Consider the following 14,018-nt stretch of genomic DNA (forward strand, 5'->3'; position numbering starts at 1 on the left):
GGTAAAGGGGTATTTTTTGGGTTCAGGGTCAGTTTTCAGTTCTTTGGTAAAGGGGTATTTTTAGGGTTCAGGGTCAGTTTTCAGTTCTTTGGTAAAGGGGTATTTTTAGGGTTCAGGGTCAGTTTTCAGTTTATGGGTAAAGGGGTATTTTTAGGGTTCAGGGTCAGTTTTAGGTTTTTGGGTAAAGGGGTATTTTTAGTGTTCAGGGTCAGTTTTCCCTACTGTTGCACCCACTGGAGTGGGAATAGTAATTATTGTTAAGTAATTATATATTATATATGATTTATCATTTTATTTTTTTATTAAATATGTATTATTATTTTTTTAACAATTATTACATATATTTAAATATGTTTAAGTAATTAATAAGTATTATTTACAGTTTTTTTAATGTTATTTTAAATTTTAAAAAAATCGATATATTTAACAACGATATTTTTAACATCGATATTAATTTTTCGATATTTTGGTACTTACCATGTTGTACATAGGGCGTCGATATTTTTGCTATCGATATAATTACGCCGATATTTGTGTAGGTCGAAATTCTGTCTGTCCAAATTCTGTCATAGATCCTTTATATTAAATATTCACCCCTTAAGGCCACCCCCCCAACATGAAAATTAAAAAAGAAATCTAGTGTCTAAAGGCTTCTGCCCCCTTGGGAGCAGATGGGCCTAAAAACATACTGCTACTCTGCCACCCAAAGAGGGCAGAAAGGGTCACAATTATCCTCCCATAAAGAGGAGTAACCCATGTCCAAAGGCGACACACCACCATTAAAAAAAAAACTTGGTGGGCTACAGGCCCTTCAAAAAAAACAAAAAAAAATATGCCAAACTGCCCCTCAGGGTGATATCAAAAGGGATGTTGGACGGAGCGCTTCAGCAAATCTAACTCTCACCCCCATCAAGTAATCTGGTATTAATCCATCATCATTCTTTAGCTCACTCCACCATCCGAGTTCAACACCTTTAAAACAGCCCCCCGGGGGGCAAACAAAGAAAAATTACAGGCCCCCAAAAAGGGAGCAACCCTGGCATAAGGGGTCGCTCCCCAAAACTATATTTTAAAAACTGGGCTCCCTTAAATGGCCCCCATGGAAGTGACCTTTGCCCAAGGGGCCACTCCCCAGTACATTGGCCCGATTTAAAAATCTTTAATTTAAAAGGTCTTCCCCTGCCTTCCCTGTAATAAAGAATTAGATCGGGCACCCACGGGGGGAGCGCTAGCGCTCCCCCCGTAAGTGGGGCTCATGACGAGCTGAGCTTGTCATGAGCACCCGAGCTCTGTATGCCATGACAAGCTCAGTTCGTCATGAGCATACAAGGGGTTAAACTTTAGAATTAATTTTAATGTATTTATGCCTATAACGAGAATTGTGTTACTGTATGCAGCATATTGTATGGCGTATGTCTATAAGCTGACACAACAAAATAAAGGTAGATATGTGTACACTATGGATTCATATATAAGTGGCATTTACAGGGTCGAATGTAACCAGCCTTCTCTGCTTTCCCAAATGCAGGACGCTGAAGTATCGAGTGGGGTCAGAAGGACAGAGGTGGAGTCCCTTCTTGGAGAGCACTTGAACCTGCAGCAGAACTACCACAACAGAGAAAATCAGGTAGAGGTTCCAACAGCATGTCTGAATCACTGCTTTGCTCAGGTAGGGGGTGTCAACAGCGGATCACTGACACAATATTGTGGTAAACAAGGTTGTTGACAAATATATTGTGTCAAAAATATATTTTACCAAACTACCGTGCTCCTATACATACAATGGTGAGAACATATCGGAAAAAAATATTGTTAACACTAATATTGTCCAAACATAATGATTTTTTAATATAGAGTTTAAAGTAGCAAATGTTTTATATTTTAATATATACATTAAATTAAATGTAAATTAAGTATATTCCACTAATATTTAATATGAAATATAAATACATACTTACTTAATTAACACAAAATATGTGTTTGCATTTATTACCTACTGGCATTTGGAGCATGTTTCCATAGGAAAAGAATTTTTTTGCTTGCCTTTATCTTTTGCGCTATTTGATAAATCTTCACAAAATTTTCCCCAAGAAGTGTGCTGTTTTTTCTTCTTGTATATGGAATGTTTTGGGCAGATCTGTCAAGTAGGGGCTGAGATAAAAAAAGTGTGTTTCCAATGTAATTTCCTTAAAGATTTTTAGACGCGGCTACAGCCCGAACCATTGGACGTAATTTCGTCAAACTTGACAGAAAGGTAAATCTTGGCACAGAAAGAACACTTTTTAGGTCGAGGACTCCGTCGCACGGCGTAAGCAGTGTGGGCGGAGCCCAAAGATTTAATGTTTCTTAGAAGGGGCTTGGAACCCGCCCCTCTTCTCCATTGGCTGGCCTCGTAAATGCTGGACAGCCATTGGAGGAGAGGGGTGTCACTCCCTTTAAGCCCCGTCTTTTTCGGATTCAGGGGCGTGTTATTTAGGTTCTTTCTACGTCATCCGTCACTCACCAAAAAACACGCCCCCGATTCCGAAAATTTCGGAGCTTTGCAGCAGCCATTTCTGCCCAACCGCGTCCAATGCACAGACCCGTCTTCGCCTGGCATCTCGCTCTGAAGTACCTGTCACACCCTGTAAGCGGAGGGAGGTTCAAGAACCACGGAGTGCGCGTGTCCTTCCATCCCCACGCCCTGTATGTCTAACAAGGAGTACTCCTTTGTATCGTATGTCATTCGCCCCCCTCATGCGGCGTTGCTTATCCGAGCAGCAGCAAATTCCCCCACCCCCTCCGCCCCATATGTCCAGTCTGTTACACACAGAAGCATTGCCCCGGTCACCCTGCCTGTTCTCTGCCTGTCGGCGCACACGCTGCTCTGCTGCCTGTCCCTCGCTCAGGTCTGCCTCCCACACTCGCTCAAGAGCGCCTGTCGTGCCTTCTCTCCCTCCTTCCTCGCTCTCACCGCAGCCCTCCATGCCCACGCCTCATTCTTGCAGGCTGGCGCAGCTCGGCTGTCGTCGTGTGCAGCCTCACCCCGACTCAGCCCAGCTTCCAGTGGAGGCCCGGCTCTCAGGTGGATGGGGTGGCCTTCCCCACTGCTTTCACACGCCAGTCGTTAAAGTACCGGCGCTTGTGGCTTCTGAGGCGTCCCGCCAGTCGCCCGGAGGACGGCCCCCAGCAGGGCTCAGCCCATTGCTTGCTCCTGGGCCGCACTGCAGGACAGCCTGCTATGTGTTCAGCATCACCTTGCGCCAGGTACGTCGGGTGCGTCTGCACATGTTTGTGTTGTCCAGGGCTGCTTTACAGATATTTGCCAGCCCTCTGGTGAAACTGGAGTCTGTAGAACTGTGTGACCCTCTGCTATAATCGAAGCCACGGGAGGGCACTGGCAGTGTTGGGTTTTGGTGTTAACTGTTAAGCATGCAGCGAGCTGCGAGCGCACAATGACTCTCAGTGCAGGCTGAATTGTCTCCGAATGCTTACATCGATTAATGCCTCCCACATTCTCTTTGGTACCCATTTTGTCGACATTAGAAAGATGACAGTAAAGCTTTCGGGGTCCAGACCCTGTTGGTGGGACCTGTCCTGGTAGAGACGTGAAACGTGGGAACAGCAGTGGCATATCAACGTCAATTACAAGAAGCATTATAGTAGCAGGATGACGATAAAAAGATGCGTGCCTGTCTTAAATGACACGGCAGCCAGGATTTCTGCATTGGAGTCAAATATATCAACAGTTGTTTATCTGTGCAGCGCGACAGATGCAGGGCGGTGGCTGGACTCTGCCAGTCGTATGTAGGTATTGATGCAGCACATGTTAGTGTGTGTAGAGTAGGGCTGAGTGCGGGGCATCCGACCCGACACACAACGGATTGTGTAGTTTTAAGATGTATGTATGGTGCTGTGTGGATGTACTGGAATGACGTGGAATGTTGAAGGATGATGCTTCATGTGGGAAATGGCATTTGCGCAGCTTGAAGCATTCATTGCTTGCTAAGATTATACACCTTGGGAATGCCTGTCTCACTACCGCTGAAGTAGGTTGTTGTGCCGGTCAGGATTGATGTGCTGATTTCCCAACAGAGTCCACGACTGCTCTGTGGTAAGGTATGGTGGTGCTCCAGCAGAGAGAGCTGTTTCCAGCACAAATAACTCAGCCAGGTGCTGCATGTAAGAAGTGGGTACGTGGGCAGAGTACCAGTACTGGAAGTTCAGGTTAATGCCACGCTTTGGTTGAGCACCACTATCAGACGAGTGTGCCTGTGGTGTTTTATAAAGGATGGACTGTGTTTCAACTCCATCAGCCACCCGCCACCTAGGTTTTTGGACACAGTACTTATGAATATGGATTGTCAGTTAAAAAAAATAACTTTCAGGTAAGGGAGAATACTGCCTTAGAGGCGCTAGAGGGCGCACACGCAGCATGGCCGCACTGCTGTGAGGCTCCTGCAGCCTGGCTGGTTTATCCTAAATTTATCCTGCATTCACCATCACCAACCCGTACAAAAACTGATTGTACATGCGGAGGACATTTAGAGGCACACTCGTGGAAAGTTTGGTGTCTCTCCGAGGCGGCATGCCTGAGATATAGGCAGAAAGAGAGATAGCCGAGACGGACACTGGAGCTCGCCGGTGTACGCTCCTGGGAGGCGTGTCGCACGGTAGGTCGTGGCATACCACGAGGGGTGCAGGCCGCGCTGGACGGCACTCCGGAGGAATCCTACGTATCGGGACCGCTGCGGAGTCTGAAGCAGCGGAGAAGTGGAACGGTGCCCCTTGCTGACGTTTACACCTGTGGAGACGAGGGCCAGCTAGTGGCGGAGACGAGTGACAGAGGACAGCGATGGCTGGGAAGCCGGATATGCCTGCGGTGTATGGTGTACATCGGGGCTGATGAGGAGCCCTCTCGAATGTTTCTGAATCAGCAGAGCTGTGCCAGAGCATAATCGGGCAGTGAGCGGAAGAAAGGCGACTCTCCCTCGGAAGCAGAGGTGAGGTACAATCTGCGGGGGCCTCTGCTGGCCGGACCGCCCAGGGGGGCGTTGGAGACGTAGTCGGCGGTATCAAGCCCCCGAGGCCCGACGGACCTGCGGAGAAGGTCGATGGGGGCGAGAGCGTGACGTGGCCCCCCGCAGACTGTGTGCGAGGATTGTGGTCTTTCACGGGACGGCGTGAGCGGGCAGCCCGTGTCGGTAGGAAGATTGTGTGCGGCGTGACTGAGGCCTGGGAGGAAGTGTCGCATGGCTGCTCATGGTGCTTTGTGGGCCTAGACTCCACTGGGACTCTCTCATGATAGGCGCTGGGAAGGAGGTTCATGGTCGGACTGATTTTATGCCTGAAGTGCAAAGCCACAGCGGACTGGGCGGCTGAAGGGTGGAAATTTGAAAGTGATATAAGTCCGCCTGGGCTATAGGAGTAGAGCCTCCCCCCTGGGAAATACTACATTGGCCTGGCGGGATTGAACTGTGACCCATGTGGCTACGGTGTGCCATACAAGGACGATCACTGGAATGAGACACTATATCTGAGTCTGACACAGGTGCCTGTTATCCCTTTTTTGTTATTGCCCGTGCCAGGAGCTTTGTGGAGGACGGCTGGGGACCCAAATTGTGACTGCGGTGGGGATTAACGCTCCTATTTGGTGATAGATAGCACGCCCCTGCAGGAGGATTGGGACTGGACGGATGGAACAGCGCATGGTGGGACACTGCGGCCGAGAAGTGGGTGAAATATGGGGCAAATGCGCGGCCAGCTCTGATTGATGCTCCTTGCCTTTATGCCAAGTGCCGCTCTCGGTCTGCGGATGTCGCTGTGCTGATTGTCTTGCTGATTGGCAGTTGACTATACTGGCCGCGTCCATATTGGTGATTAGTGCTGCGCACGTGGCCGCGATCGTAGGCCGCAAAGAGCTGGGATCCCACTCCCTGGTTGGGCACGCAGGGCTGCAGTCTCACTGGCTTCCGTCATCAAGGACCAGAGAATCCGGGGACGCTCCTAGCTGCTCGTCCAAGGCACTGGCCTGAGCTCATGTATAAGGGCTCCTGTCAATCTCGAAGAAGCAGTGATAAGATACCTTCTTCGGCCGCTGCAGGCCCCTACAGGAGACCCATAATGGGTAGACAGGACAACCGGCAACCCAAACTGACCTTTTAATCCGCCTCTACGACAAAAAAGGGCTGCGTGCGGCGTCGGATACTGGGGGGGCTCAGGGCCCATCTACACCGGGGGCGAGCTCCAGTTCAACTACACGGGACATGCAGTTGATACTGCAAGAAATGAAACAGGGGTTTGCTACGATAGTAGATAAGGTTGATCGGTTGTCTACCAGGATGGATGCTATCGCGCAGAAGATGGACGTCCATGAGGAACGCATTACGAAGTAGAGAGGAGGGTCTCCGACAATGACGACACCACAGCCTCCCACGCCACCGACTATCGAGGATGGATAATTTCCTAAGAGTAATAGCTGCGAAAAATGAGGAGTCGGAAGCCCGCAGCAGACGCAATAACATCCGCGTGATTGGCGTGCCGGAGTCCACCAACACAGGGCGTATAGAGTACAATGTGGAGAAGATCCTACTGGCGGCAATAGGAGTAGAGGCATTCTCCAAACAGTTCATTGTGGAGCGTGCACATCGCTCGCTGGGCCCGCGGCCTAAACCCGGGGCCCCGCCAAGACCGATCATTGCAAGACTCTTGAATTACCGGGACCGGGATACTGCACTTCGGGCAGCACGAACCAACCAGAATCTGACGTGTGACGGTGTCAGCTTCTCCATCTATCCGGATTTCACGCCTATCGTGCAGGAGCAGCGGCGTAAGTTTCTTGACGTTAAGAAAAAACTCAGTGAGTTACAAATTGACTATGCACTGTTGTATCCAGCGAAGCTGAGAGGGACCCATCAAGCGAAACAGCATTTCTTCTTGAATCCGCAGCAGGTGGAAGATTTCCTGAAGACACTGCGACGTGACCGAGCTGGTCATCATAGAGATGATGATGAAGGACGTGAGGAGGATCAAAACATGCCCGATGATCAGTGAGACCTTGCTACGTCTGTTGGATTGCTTTGGTGACTACTGGCTCTCCACTGAGGAGCCCGTGGGAGGTCTCCTGCTGTGAGATGGCGCTTCAGCTGATCTAGAATACCATGGACGGGTATTGGACAATTGGTGGTAAAGTATGCCAGGCACCACCCCCTTCCTTCACAATGCCCGTGTGAGGCTGTCCAGGACGGAGGGCGTGGAGTAGGGGGTGGAAATGTGTGTACCTCAGATGACCTGTATAGGGAATACCCCACTGACAATGTTCTTTGTACTGCAGCTGTTGGGTTGTTTGCCTGCGGTGGAGGGAGGTGGGTGGGGTGGGGATGCTGGCCAGTTGGGGAGGCTTCAGTGGGAGGGGGGAGGAGCAGGGCTCTGCATAGAGATCTATTTCCTGGTATGCAGTATCAAGGCCGAGCCTGGGTGTTCTTGGCAGGAATTGTGTAAGGTTGCTGCTTCGAGAAGGGTGTTGCGGATTGGTTTTCTTCGAGGCTACTGGGATGGGGAGGGAGGAGCCGGGGGGGGGGTCGGGCTGACATAGTTGGGGAAAGTCAACAAGGAGGGGACTGGGAGGGGGGTTTGCTTTTTTGTAGGGAGGAGTGGTTGGAGGATTCCATTGGAAAATGTTTTGCGAACTCTGCTGTATGCACACTGTTGGACACGGATATTGGAGACTGCGAAAGTGCGTGTTTTTGTTGGGAGAGTGCTGCTCCGGACTGTACTGCATTTGACATGTATGGATTGGAGACGTGATGGCGGGTGATGAGCGTGATGCTAGGATTTCTGTTTTGTCCTGGAATATAAGAGGGTTGAACGATGCCAGGAAAGGCAGGAAAGTGGTGGCGTATCTGGAACAACACCATATACAGATTGCAATGTTACAGGAGACCCATTTTGGACCGCGGTCCACATACACGTTCGGTAGTAGATGGGCAAAGGTTAGAAGCTTTTCTTCATACTCTGCATACGCCAGAGGTGCCGCAATCTTAATTAAAAAGACGGTGCCGTTTGTACTGCTGGGGGAACAGACTGATCCAGAGGGTCGCTATGTTTTAGTGTGGGGAAGGCTCGGTACGGACACGGTCACCTTAGTGAATTGCTATGCTCCAAATGTAGATACACCTACCTTCTTCACGAACCTGTGGGCTAAGATGCTGGTTATAGGCTCCATGCATATTATTTGGGGTGGAGACTTCAATGTTTCCATGGACCCCGGTCTAGATAGGTCTGACGGTTGCCCTCAGTATAACAGGCAAGCTCGGGATGCGTTACAGGGTATAATAGACGAAGGGGGCTTGATTGATAGCTGGATATTTGTCCATGCTGGGCTCAGGGAAGGGACGCATTTCACTACATATGCCAACACCTGGGCTAGGCTTGATTACTGCCTCCTGCCTCGGGGATTCGGGGGTTGCCCATCTCCCGAGGACTTACTCAGACCACTGCCCGGTTCTGGTACAGGTCTCCCTTCCCGGATATGGTAGAGCACCTTCTACATGGCGTATGCAGCCCACGGTCTTATTAGATATAGTGTTTAAAACGGAGTTAGGGGAGGAGATAGTGGATTTTTTCCTGCGAAACAGAGGATCGGTGGACAGCGTTGACACTATATGGGAAGCGTTTAAAGTGACGATCAGATGCTACTGTATCTCAAAGAGCTTTGGGGTGTTGAGGGTCATTCGGAACACCATAACGAGGCTGGAACGAGAGCTGAAGGAGCTTGAATTTAGAATGGTTTGGGAATCGATGGGGCCTTTCCAATAGGAGTTCCGGGATAGGCTTACACAATATGAAGAAGAGGCGGCTAGAGAGGCTAAATTCAGGGGTAAGAATTGGCAGGCCAGACGGTATTGTGAGGGTGAGAGGCCTGGGCGGGCTTTGGCAGAGGTTACCAGACACCCGCGATGCAACACTCATGTTATAGAATTGCACACGCCGGATGGCACGCCGTGTCAGGACACTAGAGGCATTCTGAACCTTTTCACAGCCCTCTATGAGAGGTTATACACTACGCAGCGTGCTGGGGAGATGCGCTATGAGGAGTTCTTGGATGATGTGGCGCTATGTTGGTTGACCGACACTCATAGACAGTTTCTTTGCGCCCCCTTTGAACTTGATGAAATTCGAGATGCTATAATGTCCCTCCATAATGTGGCGCTATGTTGGTCGAGCGACACCCATAGACAGTTTCTTTGCGCCCCCTTTGAACTTGATGAAATTCGAGATGCTATAATGTCCCTCCATAATTATAAAGCAACCGGACTGGACGGACTGCCGGCTGAATTTTATAAGTGCTATATCGACACGATGGCCCCTGTATTGAAGGAGGTCTTCGAGGAGTCGCTGGAAGTAGGAATATTGCCAGGATCTATGAGAGAGGTGGTCATAACATCCCTTCTGAAACCGGGAAAAGACCCCATGGAGTGCGATTCGTACCGACCTCTTTCCCTTATCAACTGTGATGCTAAGATACTTGCGAAGGTTCTCGCGACCAGGCTTTCATTGCTCATGACCAGATTAGTGCTTCCAGATCAGGCGGGCTTTGTCCCGGGCAGATCTACTACCCATAATTTGCTTACCCTTTTTTCCCTGATTCAAACGATTGCGCCTAGCTTGCCGGTTGCTGCTGTGTTCCTTGATGCTACCAAGGCGTTCGATTCGGTTGAGTGGAACTACCTGTTCGTGGTACTGAGCAGAATGGTATTCCCGAAAATATTTATTGCATGGATACGGTTACTCTATACCGATCCACTGGCGAGGGTTCTAATCAATGGAGAGCTTTCGGATCCCATATCGTTGTCCAGGGGCACAAGACAAGGATGCCTGCTGTCCTCACTGCTCTTCGCGATTGCTATCGAGCCCCTGACGTGTCGCATACGGCAATTGCACAAACAGAGCGCCTTTAAATGCTTTCAGCGCCAGATAGATGTGTCGCTCTATGCCGACGATTTAACGTTGTATGTGGTGGATCAGCAGGTTAACCTGAACCCGCTGCTCCGGGAATTTTTGGTTTTTGGTAGATTATCTGGTATACAAATAAATTGGAGGAAGTCGCAGTTCTTCCCCCTGACTCCGGCTGTGACTCGCTTTTCTCTGGACTACCCGCTTGAGTGGTGTGATTCAGACCTCCGATATTTAGGTATCCAGGTATCTGTTGAGAAAGATGTCACACACACTGCGTTTGAATTATGGCACTGCCATCACTAAGCTGGCGGAGGATGTAACGCGGTGGATACCGCTGCCACTGTCTATGGCTGGTAGGGCCTCGCTAATTAAGATGGTTGTCCTGCCTCGCTTTTTGTATTTGTTTCAGAATTTCCCTTATTACCCGGGCACCTTTTTCTTTAAGACGTTGAGATCGGAACTTCTACGATTGTTCTGGGGTGGGAAGCAGCCTAGACTGGCATGGTCTGTAATCACACTGCCGTATATCAAGGGGGGATTTGACGTACCCGATTTTTGGGTATATTACCTTAGCGCTCAGGCGCACTATGCTTATCATTGGATAGTGCCTACGCCGTTCATACCGCAACTTGCGGTAGAGGACTGAATTGTTTGGCCACTTCCCCTGCAGGGCATGATTTACGACCCCGTGGGAGCTGTCGAAACGCCGGCCACTACGGTGACATGCACGATTGATGCGTGGAATTGAATACTGCAATTGCTACCAGTTGCTTTTTTGTATGCACCAAATTTGCCATTAGTTTATCATCCGGATCTTTCACTGCTACAGGAGGGTGGTTTCTGCGCGCTATGCAAAAGCCTGAAAGTATACACCTGGGGCAATCTTTTCTTGAACGGCCAGTTTAAAACGCGGGAGCAATTCTTCCTGGGTCACCAAGCTACGCCACTGGACCTTTTCTATTACGTTAGGTTGCGGCAGGGGCTGCGCAGCTTGCTACCGCGGTTTCCACACAAACCTGATGTGGTGCTGGCATTGCGTGGTATGGTGGCGTCATCAGATGGCCGTCACCTGGTCTCGCACCTTTATGGCAGTATTCGCGGTCAGTGTGAACACAAGGAGAGCAAGGCGCTCGTGCAGTGGAGCACTGATGTAGGTGGCGGTATCACTGAAGAGGAGTGGGCATACTGTTGTGGCCTCACTGCCACTATATCATCCAGTTGTAGACTGAAAATCATACATTATAAATTCCTACAGAGGATATATTACACGCCGGTGAAGAAAATGAGGTTTGGGTTATCGGATCATGCGAGATGCGAACGGTGCGGTGCGGATGAGGCAGGTTTTTTGCACTTAGCCTGGAGCTGCCCCATAATATATGATTACTGGTCACAGGTCCACTCGGCTCTCCAAGAGATGATGGGCGCAACGCTTGACAATGATCCACTCACCATGTTATTAGGCTATACCATGCCGGTGCCTAAAGTGATTAGGAAGTTTGTTGGTATCGCATTATTACTGGCTAAACGCAGGGTGGCATGCAGGTGGGGGAGGGGAAGAGCCCCGAAATTTAAGGACTGGTTAACGGATCTCACATACTGTCAGGATCAGAATACAATATATGCAGATATGCAGCCATTTAGCAGCAGGGCCAAGGACATATGGGATCCACTGAGAGGTTATCTGTTAGCTAGGTCCGACCCCTCGGAGGCCGGGAGCCGACGTGATGCGAACATGGTTGTAGGACTGTTGGAACTGGAGGGCCCCACTGCTGAGGTTGACTAATACCCATACCTAGTGATGTGCTGACTATACTGCTTGGATGGTGATTGACTATGAGGTCTGAGCTTTTGGGAGGGATGCACAGACTGTATACACTAGTGGACAGCGGTGTACATATGGATGTGCCCATGGCATGTGCTGATTAGATGACCATGGGTTATGTAAGATGAGAGGTCTCGTGGGATAGGGTGTGCTATTGTCGATGCAGATATGATCCAATGGACTCTGGCCGTTGTCACGCGCTCTATTCCTGTCTATGCTAAGCTCCTGGTGTGTGTCTTAAGTCTCCCAGTTGCTACCCCCCACCCCTTGGACATGGAATGCCTGCCGTATGATTGCCGAAACATATCAGACTACGCTTAACAAGTCTTTACATGAGTAATTCCGGAGTCTACTTGGTCCACTGCAGTTCAAACAGTGTGCTATACACAATTGATAGAGGGATACCTGCTCCCAAGGTTACTGTTTTTTTTTTCTTTCTCTTTTTTTTTTCTGTTCACACAATCTAATTGAGGAAAAACATAAAACTTGCTTTGCTTACATGGTACCATCAGAGGTTTGGATCAAAGTGGGGGTTATTTTAATTTGCTGGCAACTCCCTTGCTTGAGAATAACCTCTTTAACATGGTTTTGATTGGTTTACCTGTATCCGTCCACTGCTCTTTTAGTGAATTACATTTTTTTTTTCATTAAGCACTTCACAAGAGAACATGTTTTTCAGCTCCCTCCTTGTGTGTGCGTGGCTCTGTCTGTGTGTGTGCGTGGCTCTGTCTGTGTGTGTGCGTGGCTCTGTCTGTGTGTGTGCGCGTGGCTCTGTCTGTGTGTGTGAGTGGCTCTGTCTGTGTGTGTGCGTGGCTCTGTCTGTGTGTGTGTGTGGCACTGTCTGTGTGTGTGTGCGTGACTCTGTCTGTGTGTGTGTGTGCGTGGCTCTGTCTGTGTGTGTGTGTGTGTGGCTCTGTGTGTGTGTGTGTGTGCGCGACTCTGTGTGTGTGTGCGCGGCTCTGTCTGTGTGTGTGTGAATGGCTCTGTGTCCGCGAATACTCTCTACTGCTCACCTATTGCCATTGTAAATGACAATACCATTAATTTATCTTTTTTTTAAAAATGAAAAAAATTGTCATGAGCAATGCCAATAGCTCTACCTTTAATAATGTCAAGACCATTGCATTGTAAATGCTTGCTTGTTATTTGGTGTAAATCTGTTCAGTAGTTTTGGTGATATCAATTTTTTTTGTATAAATAGGGATGCAGATCCTCCAAGGATCCAACAGTCTCCATGCTGGAATCTGATTGTCTGCCAACATTTCAACCAGGAAGTGTTGGAAGCCATTTTGGTACTCAGCTTCAGCCGAGTCTCACAAAAACATTAAAATAAAGAAAAGAGGGCAGAGAAGGAACACACTGCCCTCCTAACTGTAGTCCCGAGGTCCCACTGTGAGTCTGACTGCCCAAATAAAACTCGGAGCCGCGAATCCGCTGTGAAATAAAAAAAAAAAGTGTGGCCTCTTGCACTTATTTAGATTATAGCCCCCTGGGTAGGCCAGGTCCAAGGGACATGAGGGTGACGGAGGCCTCGTCTTTGGGCGTAATTATATCACAGTGACCAACACCACCCCGGGGCTTACTTTTAATGATGCTTGGGTGCTGCTCAGACCCCTAAAACCTAGAAGACCACCACCTGACAGGGGCTAAATACAAAGAAATGAGGAGTGGGGCTCGCAGACTACCCTTAGTCCAGGGGACGACCATCTTCCCGGGGCTAAGTTTAATTTGGAGCGGGCCACACGCCCCGGCACCCCAGGGACCACCACCTCCCCAGGACTTTCTATTTTTTTAGAAGGAGGGGGTCCGATCGACTCCCCTGCCAGGATGTTCTCTGCCCTGGGAACCACCACGTCCCCAGGGCAGGCCCTTGAAAATTAAAGAAGGGAGGCCGCGCTGCCCCCTTCCTACAGCTATACATGGCCCTGGGGTCCTGCTATGTCCTGTGGTGCCCACCTCCTGGACATAGCTGTCTGCTCTAGCTTGACCAAAGCTCACAGATTGTGCCAAGCTAAAGCAAACTCTCCGCTTCCAGCAAGCAAGAGTTGTCAAAGTGCTCCCGCCCACTGGAAGTGGAGGTTTCATCTCTTTTTCTACTCGTAGACATGCAGGCAAGGAAAGAGACGAAACAGTTGTTCCTGCATAAAGGGAGCTGCCTTTCCAGCAGCTCCCTCTAAGCAGCAGCAATGCCAGCTCACTCAGGAGATGGGGAACCGACTGGGACTGCGGGGGCCTTGTGGCAAAAAACAGAAAGAGGCAA

At 49.5% G+C, this 14,018-nt stretch overlaps 1 protein-coding gene across 1 annotated transcript in view; it reads left to right on the forward strand.

The window, feature by feature from the left end:
* Positions 1 to 14,018, forward strand: part of LOC147725734 (uncharacterized) — a 421,410-nt gene that overhangs the window by 368,872 nt on the left and 38,520 nt on the right. The window contains exon 12 of the mRNA XM_086964424.1: positions 1,529 to 1,627. Coding sequence (XP_086820550.1) covers positions 1,529 to 1,627 — 99 coding nt within the window. The remainder of the gene's footprint in view (positions 1 to 1,528; positions 1,628 to 14,018) is intronic.

Source organism: Lissotriton vulgaris, chromosome 3_2 (genome assembly GCF_964263255.1).
Source record: "Lissotriton vulgaris chromosome 3_2, aLisVul1.2, whole genome shotgun sequence".
NCBI classification, from domain to species: domain Eukaryota; kingdom Metazoa; phylum Chordata; class Amphibia; order Caudata; family Salamandridae; genus Lissotriton; species Lissotriton vulgaris.